This window comes from Amblyomma maculatum, chromosome 1, assembly GCF_055883805.1.
Source record: "Amblyomma maculatum isolate TAMU_Amacu chromosome 1, ASM5588380v1, whole genome shotgun sequence".
In the NCBI taxonomy this organism is placed as follows: domain Eukaryota; kingdom Metazoa; phylum Arthropoda; class Arachnida; order Ixodida; family Ixodidae; genus Amblyomma; species Amblyomma maculatum.
Genome location: NC_139344.1, coordinates 154811798 through 154833261, shown reverse-complemented (window position 1 = coordinate 154833261; position 21464 = coordinate 154811798). Strand labels below are relative to the sequence as shown.

General features: G+C 45.0%; 1 protein-coding gene across 1 annotated transcript in view; it reads right to left on the bottom strand.

The window, feature by feature from the left end:
- Positions 1-6485: 6485 nt before the first annotated feature.
- The window catches only part of LOC146204680 (uncharacterized), a 72370-nt gene continuing 57391 nt past the window's right edge, over positions 6486-21464 (bottom strand). The window contains exon 5 of the mRNA XM_084589389.1: positions 6486-20764. Coding sequence (XP_084445515.1) covers positions 20558-20764 — 207 coding nt within the window. The 3' untranslated portion in view covers positions 6486-20557. The remainder of the gene's footprint in view (positions 20765-21464) is intronic.

Sequence of the window (21464 nt, the reverse complement as noted above, 5' to 3'; positions counted from 1 at the left end):
ATAATTCGTTTGAATTAACCCACTTGCTCGGCTTGGCCCTCTGCGTGTATATAGGCATAGGAGTAAAAATAAAAACACTGCACCCAGTCTGTAGCATATACAAACAAGTGAAAACAAAAAGTAAGCTGCAACTCGCATGATATTTGCGCACATTTATGCTATGGCGGACCACATAGTTTACAAATGAGAATTTTCTCCTCACTTTCTATCGTACAAGCTCGCATATACTCATATGACAGCAGAGGTGCCTGAAATTTGCCACGATTACCCTTCACCTCTATCGAACTTGCGTACTTACGATCTTCCAAGGCTGCTTTAAAACCGTGCGAGAAAAAAAAAGCTATCGTGACATGCATCCAAGTCATCAATAATCTTGTAGCTAGTGGCGGAACCATTTATAGAATTGCATTCAGGCGATGGATGTTTATGTAAGTCTCCACACTCTTAAATACTATGTTTAGCGAGTGAATGAACTGGCAAATGCATGGCATGTATATACACATTGACACACACACAGACAAAAAAAAAACGCTCAACCGCAGCAGACAGCGCTAGAGCAGGCATTCATGCTTCGGCCAGGCATGTAACTTCGGGTAGTCGCTGCCTAACTTTACGCATGTGGGCCTCATATTATTAGGACTTTAACAATCGCGAAATTGTTTGCTACCATCTTGCCCGTGGCATTTTAAAGCTGGCAGCTCGATTGTGATGCGAGCGCAAGCTGAGGAAACTCATGTTTTATAGTTTGCGCCAAGCTGCGGCGGAACACTTGATGCATAGATGGCGAGCGCCGCGGTGCGGCGAAAGACTCTGCCATGCCCCTTTTCCAACTTTTCAACTTACGCTCTCTCCCCGGAGAGAAACGTGCGTGCGGAGGTGAACTCGGAGGCCATGGTACAATATAAGGAATGCAATGTAGCAGCTAATTTTTGGATTAATTAATATTTGTCATTTTACAACTTGTGGAATTTTGATGTTGTAAAAAATGAGCCATTTGAGAATTGTATTGTGTTGTGTTTTATGGCGCATAAGCAACTCAGGCTATCATGCGCCAAGCACAAGGTATATTATGTTTTTGTTTTTTTTTTAGAAGGAATGAAGTGTTAAGATATCATAGCTTGTTCAGGAAAGATGTTTCTTCTAAGAAACTAAAAACACATGAAATGTCTACAATTGCATTCTCTCCTAGGAGAAGTGATGGATGGAATGGTATCTGTTCGGTGTAAAATTGAGTGAAATGCTTTTTCCGTAGCTTTTCGAGTTTTTTACATGAAATTGAAATGTGGTTTATCGTCAGTCCGTGTCCACAGTCTTCACATATGGGTTCATCTTTTTTGAGAATGAAACTATGAGTAAGATGCATGTGTCCTATTCGAAGGCGACATAATATTACCTCCATGAAGCGTTTCTGGTGACTGCATGACTTCCATTTTTCGACAACTGGTTTCAGGACGTGTAGTTTGTTGTTTATTTCATTTTTCCATGAGGCTTGCCATTTTTCCCTGAGCTTTTTTTGTATGAATTTCAAAACATCTTTGCGTGGTACATTTACTTTTTCTATTTTTGCTTTTCGGGCAGCTGCTGCACATTCGTCAGCTGTCTCGTTACCTACGATTCCGACATGGCTAGGTACCCAGCAGAATTTAATTTTGTAACCTCGTGTTTCGGCTGATGATATACAATGTATTATTTTTCCCACTAAAGGTTCTGTTGCATTTTTAGAGTGTAATGCTGTGATTAAGCTGAGGGAGTCAGTGTAGATTATACTCTTTTCAATATTGCATTTTATTATTTATTCCACAGCTATGGATATGGCTTAACTTTCTGCAGTGAACACTGATGCACAATTGGGCAACCTAACTGTTTTCTGGCGATTGTTTTCTACAACACCACTACCAACATATGAGGTCGTTTTAGAACCATCGGTATAAAATGTACTGTGGTTTCCAACATTGTACAGTTTAACTACTTGGGAGCATGCTGAAATAAAAATTATTCCTTTTCGCCCTATGTACGAAGATATCCTTCTTGTAAACTAGCAGACCGTGAAAAATGTATGTTGAGCAAAAATGAACAGAGAAGAGATTTAGCTTGTTGGCACCTTATAAAGTTGAATTAATAGCCCAGGATGTGAATAAATTAGTTGGTATGTACAAGAAGGGCTGTAGGCTTCAAAAATGTCATTTTCAAAACTCACTTTTTTTCGCGATTTTTGGCCCAATGAGCCATTACCATTACAGGTCAACATTGCTCTGGCTTTCTGCTTACCATGCCTTCTTGAGTGTATTGTGGAGGTGTTGAGCAGTATTTTTACAAATGAGCACATAGAACAATTTCGTAGTTACAACTGGGTGCAGCAGTGGCAGTGGAGGTTCCAACTTCACGCTGTCCAGAGGAAGCAGTGAGCTTTGGGGGCTAAACATTTAGGACTGTTCTGGCACCATTTTTGGTAACAATTAAGTACTAGTTGTCGAGGGGTTAAATCACATCTCAATATCCTGCTTTTTCAAACTGCATTTGCATTCACTTTCACAGTATTAGGGCGGAAAGCAAATGTCTGCAAGCCTTTATTGTTTTACAGTATGTGATAAGCATGCTATGAAACTGGCAAAGTGGCCAATACCTTAGGTGAAGAAGCAAAATCAATGAAATAAATTTTCACATAGCCAAGCATTTTAATGTCATTCTTGAGGTGGACGCATTGAATGCAGGAATGGTAGGTAAGTATAATGGTAGGAAATTAAAAAAAAAATTAATTCGGGATTGAAAGTGCTATAACAATTGCTATGCAAAGAAATGCTGTGTGAATTGTGAAGGCAAACTAAAAGGGTAGAACTTAAATTTAGGATATTGCAGCTAATAGTGGAAAGAAAACTGATAGATTTAATGAGAATGGAAGAGAGTGGAGCTAGTAGCAAATATGACCTAATGACATTCTACTTAAAATCAAGGACAAATGGGCATCGGTTTTGTGTAATACAAAGGTAACATAACTATTTGTTATTAATTGTATAGGACTGGATTCCAAGAGCAGGCAAGTGCAGCAGGTGGACACGATTGAAAAGCGTGTAGGAAAAAGGTGCCTGCAACTGGCACAAGATTGGAAGTGTGGAACAGGTCTCAGTCTCCCAGTGAGCGTAACAACACTCATGAAGACTACTGATGCAGGATGCAGGTGGCAACCACTGAGCTTCCATCAACCTGTTTGTAGACTACTAACGCAGGATGCAGGTAGCAACCACTGAGCTTCCATCAACCTGTTTGTTCTTTGAATGATTCGATAGAAAACGTGGAACTGACCACATGGTCTGACAGCATCTTGATGCACGATCTCAAGGCATCCAATAGATTAAGATTAGAGAAAAGGTCCTACACCGTACCAGCTGCATTCTGCTCTGGACATGTACTAGTGAACTGTGCTTGGTCCTGGTCTTTGAGTGTTTGTTCAAGCTCTGCTGCTTTGGTCGTGCACAAAGCTTGTGTACAGCTCTTCCCACTTTGTGCTATCATTGAATTTGACAAAAACATCCATTGAATTCAATGGCAGTAATGGCAACTGCGTTTTAAGGTTATTGTGGATGGGTGAATACAGACTTGCATTGCCTTTGCATGACTTTCTCATTTTGACGAAGCCTGAAGTATACAAAAGACAGAGATGCAAGAGAGATACTGGACAACTCTCGACAACTCTCACATCCGTCTTCGCCAAAATGAACGAACTCCCCCAACTGGCCCAAGAAACAGCTCTGCATCACTCGACCCGAGGCCTTGCAGGGTTCAGGCATGTCAAATAATTTGATACGGTCGAATGCTTGAACTTGAGTTGAAGAAAATGTCTAATAAAGAACAGTTCATCTTGTTGGATAATGTTAGCATTTGCCCACCCCTAAATTTTTTTCTGCCAGACACCCTGTAAAACACACTGTATTTACAACTACCTTTCTAGTGGCCAGGCTGTCGCACATCATGCAACTAGCATGCTGTGGCTGCATACTCAACGAGCCATTTTGATAAAGGAGGCAGAACTGCGTAGTTAGCCAATTTAAATATGCTGGCTTTTGCACTTGGCAGCCTAATCTGGGCGACATGAAAACTGACCATAAAAATCAATAAATTCCACATGGGCCAGTTCTGCAAAGTTTTATTTATACTCCGGGTAACTTTCTGCACCTGACATGGTTGAAACAGTGTCGGGTGTTATGGTGCATAAAAGCAATTAGAATTAGTTCACCTATTCTGCTCCATGGCTCAGTGGTCAAGACGCTGAAACGTCCATCCCAAGTATGCGCATTCAATCCTAGCTGCAGAAGCTATGTTTCGATGGAGCCAACGCCACTTTGGGACTTATGAAGTTTCTTTCTTCTCCTTGCTTTGAGACATCAAGCCCTACAAAATGAACTAAACCAAAAGGTCACTGCCTACAGAGTGCTAGGTGGGAAGCTGTACATGGGACCAATGCATTAAGTAAATATAAAGTGATCTGCTATTGACTCTGCAATTTACTGTTTTAGTGCTGGCAACTCACTGGCTTAAATTTTCTCACCCTGTCTTGGCAAGTTGACTGCTAAACTTTATGCTAAGGATGGGCTCACAACTTTAAATTCTTTCCATTCTTCGTCAGACTAGAGCCATTGATTAATAAAATGTGTCCTTTACAAAAATAGCTAATTCATGGCTTATTAATCCAAAATATTTGTTATTGCTTCAAGTTTGCTTCTTATATATGAATAAGTTACTTTTGTGCAAACAGTTGCATTTTTATTAAACAGCACTTTGAAGCTAGTCACATTCCTTCATGAGAAGAAAAGTTCAACCCTTTCAGTTTCCACCACTCTACGCCAGTGAAGTCATATGAGCAAGCAAAAAAGAAAAAAAAAAACCTATAAATATGAAAACCGAGCGTTGCTGCCGCTGCTAAGACACTAGACTTGTAACAAAACTTTTTCGTTTTATTTTTGATTTGTTTTTATTGCAATGCCCTCCAGCATACTTCCACTAGACAAGGAGAATTATGTACACTTTCACAGGAAATTTGTGTAGTGGTTAGCGTGCTCGTTTGGGGCACAGAAGGATGCTGGTTCAAGCCGCGGCGTGGATGCAGTTTTTTTTTTTCTTCTGATTAAGGAGGACTCGCTTTGGTGACATGCTATCATGATGCCACTCATGAGGTAAGAAATACTTCGTATTAAAACAAAGTGATGCATGAAAATGCAGCACTTCAACCACTACTGGAGCAGTAATAGCTTTTTCGAGCATGAGTTCTACGCACTGCAACTCCCAAAGTCGTGATGCTGCAAATTTGACCTTGAGCTTACTCTCATATGGAGGGCTCTCAAAATTTCCAACCTGTTCGCACTGCAACTCCTAAGGTCATTCATTTGCATGTCCAACTTTAAGCCGAGAGACTCCATAGTGGACAGCTCTTGAAATTTCAATCACCCCGCATTCTTTAGCATGCACTGACCACGTGACTGAGCAGGAGGTTTAACAACTTTTTTGTTGGCGCTTGGTTGCTCTCCAAGGATAAGGTGCGTACTGGTCTGAGTGCGTGAACGCTTTGGTGCGAGCTGATGTGTAGCTATGCTTAACTGAGCTTACACTCCGATAACTAGGTTTAGCTGGGATAAACCTCCACAATTTTCAGTTGATGTTTTCGGAGAGTAGATTGCTTCACTGCACCTCTGCATCAAGTTACGAGCACACGAGTACAATCAATAAACAAACATTTAAATTGTGCAAAAAACTTGTTGCATACTATTGTGCTTGGGTACCGGAAGGCAGGGAGAGACAAGAAGATTAATTTTGGCCATTTGAAACAGTACAAAATTGTAAGCATTATTACATAAACAGTGGAGAGGTGTAGTTGCTCGTTTGGTATTGCAAAATAACTCGACAGAAGTTTCTGTGCCAATTTCAAGCCATTTTTTTTACATAAAGAGCAATCTACGGGGAAAAAAAGCATCAATAAAATGGTGCTAACATGTTGCATTTATCAGAATTTTATGAAGATCCAAGTACTATAAGCTCAATACAAGATTCCAGCAAGTCTAAAGAAGGCTGGACTTCTCCACCTTCAGCGTGACAAAAAAAATAAAAAAAATTGAACCATCACTTTGATTGATGCACCCAAAATGCAAACACATATGCTTGTTTCACTCCACATATCTAGTAATTAGCAACATGTTATACAGACTTTAATTATCTCTCCTAATTCTCCCCTAAAAGTAAAAAGGGGGATTTCCCCCTCTTCATTTTATCACCCGTCAATCATGACAACTTTTCTGTGTGCCAACTCTGGCAGGCGGCTTCAGACACATGCTGGGCAGTTTTTGCTTTAACAGCACTTCTAATGCTTTAGGATTAAAAATTGATGCTACGGTCATCAACACTGCAATCATAATCCATTTTGTAATGCACTTGTATCCTAAGTAATATATGCAAACTGCAACACTACTGTGGGGGCAATATGAAGCAAAGGAGAAGACTTCTGTGTGTTGTTTCCTGTCGTCTGGAGCACATGCAAACGAAATTGACTTTATTACACCACAATTAGATATCAGTCCATAAAAAATCACTGCAACATAACACAAGTGCACAGGCTGACAAGAAAACTGATGTTAAACTAATAACCAGAACTCAACTTCTTACAAAGATGTATGCAACTCAGTATTTCAATTATAGGTGTACAGGAAAAACATCACTAAACTGAGGCTTACACGAAAAACCTATGAAATACATTAATCTTATGCCTACACATGGCCCACAGTATCCAAAACAGAGCACTTTTTTCTCCACTGTGCTGAAAAATAAACACCGGTCACATTTTGCCTCACCTCCACAGACGGTATGCCTGGCATATTTAAAAAACAAAAAAACAAAAAGAAAAAATGTGCAGTCAAAGCAACATATTTAGGTTCAGTACTGCAATAAATATCAACACCATTCATTACAACTTTCCTCTCTGTCAGTGATATGCAGAAAATGTCCAACACTCAGAATCATTGTTCCCGACTTTTACCTCACAGTATGTGACAAGGCAAAATTCAGTGCTAAAAATTACAAACCTTTTTTTAAAATCCAGGTAAACATTTGGGGAAACTATTCATTTAAAAACAAAATGCACTGTAACTGGCAACAGAAAAGGGACAAAGGACAGAAATGCAGCAACATGTGCATTCACATATAGGTTTACATGCTATGCTACTTACACCAACTGCAAATATCTTCCCACAACATTCAGCCTGCCAAGGCAAATTTCAGACTGATGTGACAATGGCTCAAATTATGCTTTCTGCCTGGAGCAAGGTGCATGCCCGTACGGCTTGTTAGAAATGTTTTTGCAGACTCAAATAGCTACCTTCTTGAGCTCAAAAAGAATGGGTCATTTCTTTATTTAGTGCACAAAGCTAGCTAAACATGTAAAAGAAAACTGAAAAAACTTCCTTATGAGCAAACGTAATTTGTACCCCGAAATGAACTAGAAATTCCAAACACGAGTGTTTGCTTTGAGGTTATGAAAAGCATCTTATCTGTCGAGAAGCATAGCCATTTTGAACCCACATCGGCATGTCCACAGCTTTAGAATTTTCATCTGCTGTACACGCTGGTCATGTGCTGAAGTAAAAATTGATGGAATTTCTTCTACTGCAATTATTCCATGAACTTTCAAGGCAACTGACTGGCCAGGTTATTATCGGTGCACTCAATAATCATTTGCAGATAGGCAAAGATTACAGTAGCTCGTTCACACGTGTTTCATCTCCTGTGTACTTATAGGTCACTCAGTCACAAAGTCCTCACCCAGCCCAAAAGTTTAGCATTAGCTTAAACTCTCATAGGTGTGTGTTCCATGCACGCACCCATGCATTCTATTGTGTATTTTCCAACACAAAGTAAAATTACCTCTGAATTCATGTTCAAGTTTCTGTCACAACACAATTTTAGCCTGGCATCCCTCACTACATTTGGTCCCATGTCAATGTTGACCATGGTGCCAATTGGCACATGGTAATGTTAGTGGCACAAAGCTATACACCACAAGACTCTAGTTAGCTTTGCTTGATGTCGGACCACAAGTAACAGAGCAATCTTGGATACAACAAAGGTAACACTGAAGCATGCCAGAAGATCACTGGCTTTCAAAAGAGCAAAGCTAAGGACCCATTTATTTGCTATGTCTACTTTTGCCAAAGCCTAATTAATGAGTTATTTATGCCCACAAGCTTGCCTGCCTACAATCATACTCATTGACAAGCATTTGCACCCACTCATGAATTCACTCCAGATTGAGATCACAGCAGAGTTGTGAGCATGAGTAAGCAATTGGATCCACTCATAAATTAATTCTGCCAAGCCTAGTCATAATGGTTTGTCCGCTCACTAAAGATGTCACATACACACATATATATATACATATATATTGTAATGAAGCGGTTTAGATAGTTCGCACAGCAATATATTTATCTTATCGTAGCTGCTGCGAAGGCCAGCGTTCATAGCGACAGCTCGAACGTCGTTCGCTTTGTCGTCTTCACAATTTCATCCTGTTCGGCGCGCGACGTCTCTATCTTCCTCTTCTTTCTGCTTTTTCACAGGTTAGGCATCTCTCTTACAATACTCCCTCTATGAAAAGACGCCATCATGGCAGATTAAGCGGAAGTCACGATGGCAGGGTCATGGTACGGTTTGAGGCAGTCAAGGTGGACAATTTCACATCCTCGTCGGCGGTGATCTGTTGATGGCGTGTTGATGTGTTGAGGGTCCCTGGTATCCACTCAGAAACTTGGGCGACTGGCCTGAAGTAGAAGAGGGCACCCATAGCCACACCAACTAGTCTAGACGATAAGCAGGCGGCAGACATGAGGATCCGGCGCGGTTGTTTTTCTGGTGGTACTGGTTTCGAGCTGTGATTTGATGTGCGATCTGACGGCACTCTTCGGCATAGGCAGCGGCTTGAAAAATGGGTTTCAATACGGAGATGTCGGGACGGTAGGGTAGGATCGTGTCCATTGTGCAAGAAGGTTCGCAGCCGTATAGAAGAAAATAAGGCGAGAAACCGGTAGTCGCTTGCGTAGCAGAATTGTAGGCATAGGTTATGAATGGTAACACACGGTCCCAATTGAGTGGGTGGATGAAACATACATAGCCATTATGTCTCCAAGGGTCCGATTAAATCGCTCGACCATTCCATTAGTCTGGGGATGGTAGGAAGACGTTGAACAACACTGCAGGCCTAAAGAAGAGCTTCTACGACATCAGACAAAAATACGCAACCACTGTCACTAAGTAATTCCTGCAGAGCACTGTGACGTAGGATAAGGTTCTCAAGGATGAAACCAGCGACATCACGAGCAGTTGCAGCTGGTAAAGCGGCAGTTTCAGCATATCTGGTGAGGTGGTCGATGGCAACAATGATCCATCTGTTGCCAGCAGAAGAGCAGGGAAAAGGCCCGTAAATGTAGATTCCAACACGTGAAAATGGCCGAAGTGGACACGGTAGAGGCTGCAGGGAAGCTAGAGGGCGTGGTGGGTTCTTGCGACACTGACAGTCGATACAAGAGCAGACATACTGGCGAACGAAACGATACATGCCCTGCCAGTAGTAGTGATGACGTAGGCATGTTTTCAGGAATCCAGCATGGGCTCACTGTGGATCATCGCGATAGCTCGCGCAAATGACTGATCGGAGATGTCGGGGAATAACGAGCAGCCATTTTCAGCCATCAGGGAGGTAGTTTCTGCGGTAAAGGAGGTTGTCAGGAATAGTAAAGTGATGGGCTTGACGTCGAAGAGCTCGAGAAGGGTGGCACTGTGATTGGTTGGCCAGAACGTTCATGAGTGAAACAATATCTTTGCGCTTCTCAGATGCCATATCCATGGTTTCAAGGGAGAAAGGAATGAGACCGGCGACAGCGTGTGGTTCAGGGTCAGAGGTCACAGGGGAGCGTGAAAGGATGTATGCATCAAAGTGCTTGCGACCAAAGCGATAAATGACACGAATGCCATAGTCTTGTAAACGGAGAGCCCAGCGGGCGAGGCAGCTGGAAGGATCTTTGAGGGACGACAGCCAGCATAGAGCATGGTGATCGGTAATGACATTGAATGGCCGACCATATAAGTAAGGATGAAACTTCGTGATGGCCCAAACAATCGCCAGACATTCGTTTTCTGTTACTGTATAGCTGGTCTCTGCTTTGGTCAGGGAATGACTGGCGTAGGCTACGACGTACTCAGGGAAACCAGGTTTGCAATGAGCAAGAATGGCACCGATGCCGCTGGCATCCATGTGGAGCTCGGCAGGAGCGCACGGGTCAAAGTGATGTAGTATCGGTGAGGGTGTCAGATGTCGGCGGAGCGTAGTAAAAACTTCATCACATTCAGGTGACCAGGCCGACAGGGGCTTCCAGCAAGAAGCTTGTTCAAGGGGCAATAATTTGGGCAAAATTTCTGACAAAGTGGCGGAAATATGAGCAAAGCCCTATAAAGCTGCGCAGTTCTTTCAGTGAGGTGGGCCTGGGAAATTCTGCCACTGCACGAAGTTTGGCAGGGTCCGGCAGGACTCCATCCTTGGACACGACGTGCCCGAGTATCACCAGCTGTCGAGCACCAAATCGACACTTCTTTAGATGCAAGCCTGCATCCCTCAGACATCGAAGAACACTCTCGAGGCGAAGAAGATGATATAGAAAGTCCTTCGAGAAGATGACATCATCTAGGTAGCGGAGACATATCTGAGACATATCATGTGCTCAAATGTGGCTGGAGCGTTGCACAAACCATAAGGCATGACATAAAATTCATACAGACCGTCTGGTATTATGAACGCTGTTTTCTGGCGGTCAGCTTCAGCCATTGGCACCTGCCATTAGCCAGAGTGGAGGTCCTGCGAAGAAAAGTATTCAGCTCCCAGGACGTCATCGATACGTGGGAGGGGATAAACATTCTTCCGAGTAATCTTGTTGAGCCGACGGTAGTAGACGCAGAACCAAATGGAGCTATCCTTTTTCTTTACTAGCACGACGGGTGAAGCCCACGGGCTGTAAGAAGGCTGGATCACTCCACACTCGAGCATGTCACTCACTTGGTCATCAATGACGCGGCGTTCAGCGGCTGAGACTCGGTAGGGGCGCTGACGCAGTGGGTGGTGCGTAGAGGCCGGTGTAGATATGATGGCGAACCACGGTTGTACGTCCCAACAAGTTTGGTGAGAGTCGAAAGAGGTGCTGAATCGTTGAAGCAAGGCAACGAGCTCGTCGATCTGGGTAGGCGGCAAAGATGCGTCAACAGAATGCTCGAAAATGTCAGATATGGTCGAGTCGGTGACTCCAGTGGAAGGAGTGAGGGCAGTAATGTGATGCACTGTAGGGTCTGCAATAACACTAGAGGCGTGGGCGGGATCGATGATATTGACAGTGCCAAGCAATTCTTCTCAAAGTAGCGTCGTTGGAAAAGGCAACGGGTTGTCGACATACAGAACGCTAATACCACCAGAAATGTTTAGCACGGCATGCGAGAGCAGCACATATTTGCGATGAGCACAACTGACGTACGGTGTGTACATCACCGTAGCGCCACTGATGGAGTCACATTTCACAGGCACAAGAACAGAAGAGGAAGCAGGAACAGCGATGTCGTCGGCAGCAAAGATGGGCGCAGCTGGAGCAGGGGTTGTGTCTACGAGAGTGTCACAAAGCGGCAAGAAATCAATATGAACACGTGCGCAGTCGATGATGGCATGATGCTTGGACAAAAAGTCCCATCCGAGGATGATTTCATGAGAAGAGTGAACGAGAACGATGAATTCAATAACGTAGGAGAGGCCTTGTATGATGAGCCATGCGGTGCATGCAGCAACTAGTAGAATCTTTTCGGCGCTCGTGGTTTGCAATAAAATATCAGGGATCGGCGTCGTCACTTTTTTAAGTTTGCAGCACAGGTTGCAACTAATCATGGACACCACAGCACCAGTGTCAACAAGCGCATCAACAGCAACGCCTTTGACGAAAACCTCAATAATGTTTACAGGGCTTGACACAGTTACTGAGGGCGCAGTTCTTGCCCCCGGAACTGCGGTGCCTAGTTTTCCAGCTGAAGGGGTGGCGATCAGCGGGTCATAGGAGAACAAGACCGACGGCGGGGAGATGGCGACCGGTGGGTATATGAAGCGGAACGTTTCAGAGAGTGATGCAAAGGCGGAAGATCGGACTCAGGTTCGGAAAAAGGTACGTCGTAGGCTGGAGCGCGCCCGCAGTGGTAAAAACAAGACCCACGTGTGCAGCACCCACGTGGGCGGTACCACCGTGCCACATGGCCAGCTACATCGCAGACATAGCATATCGGCCGGTTATCTTAGGTGCGCCACGGATTTGGATTGCGGGGACCGGTGCTAGGCCGAGCAGGTTGCGTAGGTGGCACTGGACGCCCGGGCAGCGGGCGATTGAAGACGTGGTTTGGGGGCGCGTACATTGGCGTTTTAGGTGAAAGCGGTGGGTGGCTTGCGATTTCGGCATACGTCAGCGGAGCGGCCATCATAGGGGGTGGATTGGTACTTGGCAGGATCTCAGCAACCTGCTCCAGAATAACACGCTGTAGAGGAGGCAACAGAGATGAAGAATTGGGCCGGCAGGTAACCGAGGACAACTGTCAAGCCACCTCTTCCCGCATACTGTTTTATTTGCTGGAGAAGCGCTGGGTGATCCTGAGGGGCACTGGGAAGATTCAGTGTCGATAGTGCTTCATCCAATGAAATGGTACGATGCGTCATGAGACGCTGTTTGCTGAGCCCGTCATAACCCTGGCACAAAGAAATGACGTCAGAAACAGTTTGCAGGGTTTTGGCAACGAGCATGTGGAATGCGTCCGCATCAATTCCTTTGAGGACGTGCTTGATCTTCTGTGCTTCAGTCATAGATGGATCAAGACGTTTACACAGGTCAACAATATCCTCAACGTAGCTTGTGAAATTTTCACCTTTCTGCTGGACACGAGAACTCAACCATTGTTCGGCGTGAAGTTTCCGAACAACGGGGCGGCCGAACACCTCCGTGAGACTAGTTTTGAGTGCTGCCCAGGTTAAAATATGAGCTTCATGGTTTCTACAAGCTGGTGATGATGTTGGTGAGCTTAACGTGGTCATCCCACTTATTGTAAGCACTCACACGCTCGTATGAAGTTGGCCAGTCCTCTATGTCGGTGTCGTCCGTGCCGGTGAATATAGGTGAGTCCAGCTGCCGCACTGGCCCCGAACAGATGATAGCGCTGGGAACAAGTGGGCCAGACTGGGTTGTGGCATCTGTCATGATGCTAGAGCCAGGTAAGGTGCAACACCGAAGCTCCAGGTTGGGAACAGGCGACACCTCCACCAAGTGTAATGAAGCGGTTTAGATGGTTCGCACAGCAATATATTTGTAGCTGCTACGAAGGCGGGCGTTCATAGCGACAGCTGGAGCGTCGTCCGCTTTGTCGTGTTTACAATTTCATCCTCTTCGGTGCGCGACGTCTTTACCTCTTCTTTCTGCTTTTTCACAGGTCAGCCATCTTCCTTACAACATATATATATATAAAAAAGGATGCCTGTGGAGAAAGGTGAATGACATGCCTGCTTTGACTGCTGCCCAAACAGAAAAGCACATGGCGAGCTGCCCATAAAGAAAAGCAAGCTTCCGAGTTGATTTAGGGAATTGCAACAATCAATTAGCAGTAAAGCAACAGAGGCAAGGTAAGACTGCTTTGAGCTCCTCTTCCAGTGAACAATGATCATATCTGCACTGCACAGCAAATAAAAATGATCAAGTACTGAACCACAACATTGACCACTGCCAACTCTCATTTCAACAAGCCGATTTCAATAGTCAGCAAAAAGTATGGCAACAACCCTGTTCACAATGTCACATTAATAACAATGCTCCGGGATGCAAGGCCACTCCTTGAAAAATCCATATATTGAGCACTGTGTGACTTGGAGAAAATCGAGAAACTATCCCGGCCGAACCACTGACTTGTTTGCACTTGTTTTGCAGAGGTGGCATTGGTGGCAAGTTTCGTTATAGAATACTGAGAATTTTTAAAAGGAAATGCCACAACCGTCTGGAGGATGAAGTAACGAGAGTTAGTTCATTGGTTTCATAAGAATTTAAGCGAATTAAATTAAGAGGACACGGCTCTATATACTCACGCATACGCCGTCTAGGGGAGAAATTACGATCACGTGACTGATATACATGACATCATTTCCGATAGATCGCATCATGAAAAATCGTTTGGCACCATTCCCATTTGTCTATGAGTACCCGTTACACGAGTTATGCCACACCCCCCCTTCCCCAAAAGAAACATCCCAAATCGGAATGATGGTCCAGGATTCTGGGTCACTAATCAGATATATTTACGTTTGAACAAGTAATTCAAAGTATTCAATGTTTACCTTTTATTTAAATGTGGTTTTATTTATATACCACCACCCATACAGTTATATTTTCAAACCATGTTTGGTCTACAACTGTCACAAGTAATGTAGCTTATGTGGTGTGGGGATACATAGCGGAATGAATGTATAAAGGGTGTTTCACATAATGTGAACTGAGGATATTTAAAAAGCGGTAATCCGCAGCCCGCTCAAACCAACAATATATTGTGTGCCATCATGTGGTGCTCCTCAGAATATCTTTATATCCCACTTAATTTGATAATTATTTAAGACGAATTATGCAAATTTTTAAATATTCATTCTAGTGCCAAGAGCTTTTACATTTTGTTGCACAGGAGGTTTAGAAACAACCTATCTAGTTTACTGTGGCATCGTATCTCCTATGGTGTACTTTTTTCCAGTATCTAAAGAAAGCCCGTGAAACATGAAAAACTACCACGTGACTTGCGTACGTGCGCTACCTATTTCAGTTCTCTCAACAATGCCTCGAACACACGAAATGTGCTACTGTGACGAAGTGAACAGCCACCACTCTGAGCACCGGTTTGACAGTGTATCAGCACTTCCCACGGGGACGTGCAGAAAGGACGCGCCGTCACCTCTGATAAGCGACAGACAAGCCATGGACAGGCAACCGCAATGGCACCGTAACTCGGTAGTTTCATAAGCCTCCAAGAAAAGGAAAGAGTTTGTGTGGTTCTTTAAGGCAGCCTCCGCATTATTTTCCTTCAATCAAATTGGGGCCAAGTAGAAAATGTAGTCTTCATCCAAGTTCTCGAGTGCCAAGAGAGTATTCTCACAGCTCGGAGCGAGAATGCGTTTCTCGAATGAAGAAAAAGCAGACATGGTGTTAACCTTGGAGCCAGCGGGCGGCAACCGGAGACTTGCAGCTCAGATATTTCACAGCTGGTATCTCGGAACAAAACCAAGCTTATTAACCATACTACGAGACCATCGGGTAGACTGAAAAATTCACCATGAAGCACCATAGCTAGAGCTCTAGAAGTCAAGCTGTCCACGCGGATATCCTTTCTATCACTGCTTCCCGTCCTCACGCAAGCGTGCGCAATTTAAGAGCAGAGACTGGAGTGTCAGCATCGACGACATAGAGGACACTGAACACCGCAGGCCTCCGGCCGTACAACGTCCATCTGCATCAACGGTTTGAAAGCCAAGAATTGCAAAACCGTCTGGACTTTTTAAACTGGATGCTCATTAAGGGAGACTTAACGAATTTTCTGAATAAGGTTATTTGGACTGACAAGGAAACTTTCTCCAGGAATGCGCAGGTAAGCCTTCAAAATGCGCACTATTGGAGCGATGCAAACCCCCAATGGCTTACTGGGTCCGACAACCAGTACCAGTGGTCGTTTAACATGTGGCATAGAATTTATGATGGAACCCAGAGAGAAAGAGAAAAAAAAACCATTAGACATAGGAATTCAGGACGCGCAGGCTCCTGGGTCCCCGCACGACCCCACTGAAATTCAAGTGTTTATGTTCCTCAGGATCATAACACTGGCAGCCCGGCCGGTGGCGATGGCCTGCACGGCCGGGTCCTCCGAACGCAGCAGGATCTCCCAGTCCTCCCAAGTTTTCAAGTGCTCTAGGCCTTGCGGGGAAGGGTCTGCTGGGCAGAGGGAGAGGATGTGGAGGAAAGAGGCAAAGGGTACAAGCAGGAGTGTGGAAGGAGGGATGGTAGTGGGAAAGGGTAAGGGGTGAAGGAAGAATGTGTGTTTGCAGTCTGTGCCATAGTGTTGCGTGTTTATTTTCCAGGGAGGGGTGGGGTGGGGGGTAGAGTGGCGCGAGGCTTTGTAGACCTGCGTCAGCTCGCTGATTAAGTGCATGCGCTCCTTCGTAAATATCAGATTAGAGGCCACCTGAGCTCGGTTGAAGAACCTCGAGCTAAAAGGTTGGCAGCCTCATTTCCGGGACTCCCAGAGTGCAAAGGCACCCATATCAGCTCCACATGGCAGGGCGGAGGTACATCAGGCGAGCCCAGTATGGTAAAATCAGGGACATGAACTCAGCCTCATGCAAAATTTAGAATTGCTGTTTTTGAATTTGTTAAAATGTACCGGGCTTCCGTGCGGGTTATGCCTAATGCAATGGCAGCTTCCTCTGCAGCTTCTGGGGAGGTGCTTGTGGGGAGAGGTAATCCACCACGGCTGCGGTCGCTTCATCACTTGTGCATGCAGCGTCCACCTATACGGCGTCCGACTCACCACCATAATATCGGTGGAGCGCCTTTGCACGGGCTCTGCAGCGTTGATCATGGTAGGATGGATGCATATTTTTCAGAAGTGGCTTGATAAGTAGCAACTATAGTTCTGCATAAAGAAAGTAACAAAATTCCCATAAAGAAAGGTATTAGGCAAGGAGACAGCTTGCATAGAGGGAGTATTCAGAGATTTGGAATGGGAGCAGTTAGGGATAAGGGTAGATAGAGAATACCTCAGTAATCTGCGATTTGCTGACACTGCCTTGCTAAGTAGCTCAGAGGATGAACTGCAAAGAATGATTGGTGACCTAAACAGGAAAAGTAGAAAAGTAGGATTGAAAATCAATATGCAGAAGACTAAGGTAATATTCAACAGCCTCGGGAAGGAACAGCAGTTTACGTCAGTTAGCGAAGCAGTAGGAGAATATGTCTACTTAGGACAGGTAGTAACCGCAGATTCGGACCATGAAAAGGAAAAAAGAACAAGATTGGGATGAAGCGCACTTGGCAAGCACTCGCAGATTATGACTAGCAGCTTACCGGTATCGCTCAAGCGGAAAGCATATAACAGTTGCATCCTACCTGTGCTCACCTATGGGGCTGAAACATGGAAGCTAACCAAGAGGGTTCTACTAAAGTTGAGGACAACGCAGAGGACTATGGAACAAAAAATGGTAGGGGTAACATTAAAAGATAGGAAGCATGCAGAGTGGGTCAGAGAAGTAACTCAAGTTACCGACATTCTAGTGGAAATAAAGAAGAAGAAATGGGCATGGGCAGGACGTGTAGTGTGAAGAGAGGATAACCGATGATCGCTTAGGGTAACAAACTGGATTCCAAGGGAAGGAAAGCGTAGCAGGGGGCGGCAGAAAGTAAGGTGGGTGGACGAGGCTGAGAAGTTCGCAGAGGTCAAGTGGATGCAGCTAGCACAGAACCGGGATAATTGGAGAAATATAGGAGAGGCCTTCGCTCTGCAGTGGGTATAGTCAGGCTGATGATGATGATGTATCGAGGGATGGAGAGACGGGTTGGATTTTTAGCCAGTATCCTGATTCCAAGGGAGTCTAGGATATACCGTCCACTGAATGTTTGCGTGAGTCAGATGTATTGGGCTAGCCGGTGGGCCTCCACGAGCTCTCCAATCGTGTTGTGTAGACCCAGGCCTAGCAATCTGTCTGTGGGTGTGTTGAGGGGAAGGTGAAGTGTGACCTTGTATGCCTTGCAGATCAAGGCATCCAAGGCGTTTATGTGACGTTTGGACAGTTGTAGGTACGGAGTAGTGTAACGCACACGGCTGAGGACGAAGGCATGGATGAGGCGACAAAGGTCTCGCTCGGGAGGAGGAGAGAAAAGGTGGTGAAGCGCGGCTGATCCTGGTCCTGATGGGGCTAGGACAGGTAGGTCAACCCCGCTTGCGGCACGGGCTAGCCTGCCACTGAATTTTTATCTGTTGTAGGCCGTCACTGCACCTGCCCCCGCTTCGGTGATGGTGGATGTGGGCTGTTGTTGCGTCGTGCGTCTTTCTCTCCCTCTTCTTTTTTCTTGTGGCTCAGCTACAGAGCAAGTAGCAGGCCCATGCATTTTCGTTTCTTTCTTCCTACAGCCACAAAAACAACAACTCTCTCCTTCATGCCCCTATGGTGGCCCAAAACTCTGCGGATGAGGTGCGATATTGCACCTGCAACCTGTCCGAGTTTCTTTAGGGTAGCGGTGTTTTTACCATTGTTCCGGATGTGTAGGCCCAATATGCGGAGGGTTTCAACCTCCAGTACTGGGCTCCCATTCAGTTCAATAGTAATAGGGGAGCGGGGGTAATGGCAGTTTTGGGGCGGATGAGCAACAGTTCAGACTTATCTGGGGAGCAGGACAGTCCGATGCTCCTTGTGTAATTTTCGGTATGGGTGGCTGCTTTCTGTAAGGTGTCTTCTATACCGCCATCACTGCCGTGAGTGGTCCACTGCGTGATGTTGTCGGTATAGAGGATGCGTTTCAGATGGGGGATGTCCGACAGTTTTCTGGCGAGTGGGATTAGGTTGATGTTAAACAAAAAAGGGGGAGAGGACGGACCCTTGCGAGGTGCCAACACTCTGAAGCGTATAGGAGGACGAAGAAAGAGGGCAGAAGTGTACCTCAGCTGTGCGATCAGTGAGGAATGCTCGAATATAAGTGTACGTTCGTGCACCTACATTTAATGTGGATAGGACAGTCATGATAATCTGATGGTCGATGCGATCAAAAGTTTTGGAAAGATCCAAAGCTAAGACAGCCTTGGTGTGGCAAGAAAAAGTGGGTCAAAAATGTCGCGAGTGAGTTGCAACATGGCGTCTTGTGCAGATAGATGGGGTCAGAATCCCACCATGCTGTGCAGATATAGATTGCTGTCTGCCATATGTGTTGTAAGTCTCGCTAACACAACATGTTCAAAGAGCTTCCCGAGGCAAGAGGTTAGCAAAATCAGGCGAAGGTGGGTATAAATATAACCTTCGCACGACGCCAGGACTGCGGGAGGACACCCTCCACCTAGCACTGGTTAAAGTATGCCATAATTTTGGTGATCGACTGGTCTTCCAGATTACAGAGCACGGTAGGAGGTACAATGCCCCAATAAACTACATTGGTTGCACAATTCATCTTAGTTCAATAACTAATTAAGTGGGATATAAAAATATTCTGAGGAGCACCACTTGATGGCAAACAATGTATCGTTGGTTTCAACGGGCTGCGGATTTCTACTTTTGTAAAATCCTCAGTTCAAGTTACGTGAAACACCCTGTATATATGTAGTGGCTTCTTAACAGGACGGTTTTATTGCCCCATTACGAAATCTGTAAGGGGGGTAAGGTGGGGTGTATAGGCACAACTCATTTTAGAGGCTGCCATCTTGGATTTGGGATTCCAAAACTATGCTGCCATTGCAGTCCATGACGTCATAGCCACGTGGTTCCTTTCCCAATCGCCATATTAGACTATGATATCATCATCGGCACTCGAATTGGGCCGCCACCTTTAATTTCTTGAACTTAGAGATTTTCACGCAGATCGACTTGCTATGCGCACGGACACCAATTAAGAAGCATAAAAAGTAAGAGCTAACGCTCTTTAAATTTATCTGAAATCTGCATGACAAAAAACAAAAAAACAGTTACATAAAAACTGTACTGGCAACACCAGCTGCTGTTGGTGGCAGAATGACAAAAGTTGATGAATGGACAACTCAAAACAAAGAGAGCTCCTCAGCCTTTAGCTGGCAAGAGATGGTGTTGCAGCGCAGCTGGTTTCGGTCCAGCATCGCCTCATATGGGTCATACTTTCAATTCTCAGCAATGCAGGCGAGTATGCAATCCAAATGTAGTATAAAACAAAACTGCCAGCAGATGCCATCTCTGTGTGAAATCTGACCGCATGAGTGAGCTGCTAAAGCCGTGAGAAATGTTTTGCGATTTCCTCCAAGCAACCCAACACTCAAGCTACAAATCTTTGGACAATGCAGGAAGAACAAACAGAAGAAAGCAAGGAAATTTTTAGATCACACTGGACACTATAACACACATATATGCATACACAAGAGCAATCACCAGTAGCCACTGCCTTTGTCCAGATGCACAATGTAGGTTTTTTTTTCGACACTCCACTGAAGAGCATTCCTCATAGAACAGCAGTATAAATGACCAGTTTCTATTCCTTCCGGCAGGTGCATAGAGACTGGCAATCATAACACACACTGAGACATGCACAAACACTCATGGCTGCCCCAGTGACATTTTAAGGGTCTTTCCCTACGGCCTGTGGCAGATAACCACCTAGCAGATCTCCGGCAATCACATTGCTGCAGTTTGTTCCTTGGCCTCCCCAATGAGCTGTACAGTTTACATGCAGTTCTTGATTTCTTGGCACCTCCCAGCTGCAGTAGCTCAGCCAACCCAATCGTCCCAAATTACATGAAAAACAACAAAGGAAAATGTATACACAGCCAAGTCCACCATCACATCAGTGACAAGTTGTAGGCAAGCTGTGGTTCTAGATGAAACTTTGGGGGAGATACCACAGAGCACCAAAGCTGTGGCCAGGAAAGCTAAAGGAGCAGATGTGGACCGCAGAGGCCGCTGGGAAAGGCTGGGCTGCATACATAAAAAGAACAAGTCGTCACAAAATAAGTACATCGCAAAATGTGAACCCATTTGATTTAAACATACGATACATACAGTGTTACACAGGCACACAAGCATCCTAGCCAACCATGTGATGTGCAAGTTAAAGCATAACTTCTGTTTGCTTTTCTTTTACCAGTTTTTAACTGCACAATCTGCATAAGAATCTTGTGTGACGGGTGCATTAAAGGTTCCTGGAGTGCACAAAGGCAATAAAAGAGGATCTCACTGCTGCATCCGCTGACAGGCAAGTGTTTTAGTCTTACAAAGCTTACCCAAGCCGTGATGTGAAGAAAAAACTTGGTCCATGGAAAAGCTTGGTGAGCAATAGAGACACTTAGTTTAGTGCTACCCCTTACCGCTACCGCTTACCACTACCACGTGAGTGTCAGTACACATGCGCCGATCACCCCGATGATGACAGATGGCACCACGTTCCCGTCAAATGCCGGCGAACTCGGCACGCAGGGACCAATCAGCACGTGCTATGCTGGCAGTGCACGATATTGGTAGGCAGCCACAGTAAACTAAATGCCTCTAATAACTGTACATATTGCCATGAATCCGACGAAGCATGCAGTGGTGCGGGGCGGGGCGCTCGTGCCAAGCCCACTGGCCATTAAAGCATATCTCATCATGTCATCACGTCATTCTGTTTCTGTTGTGTCAC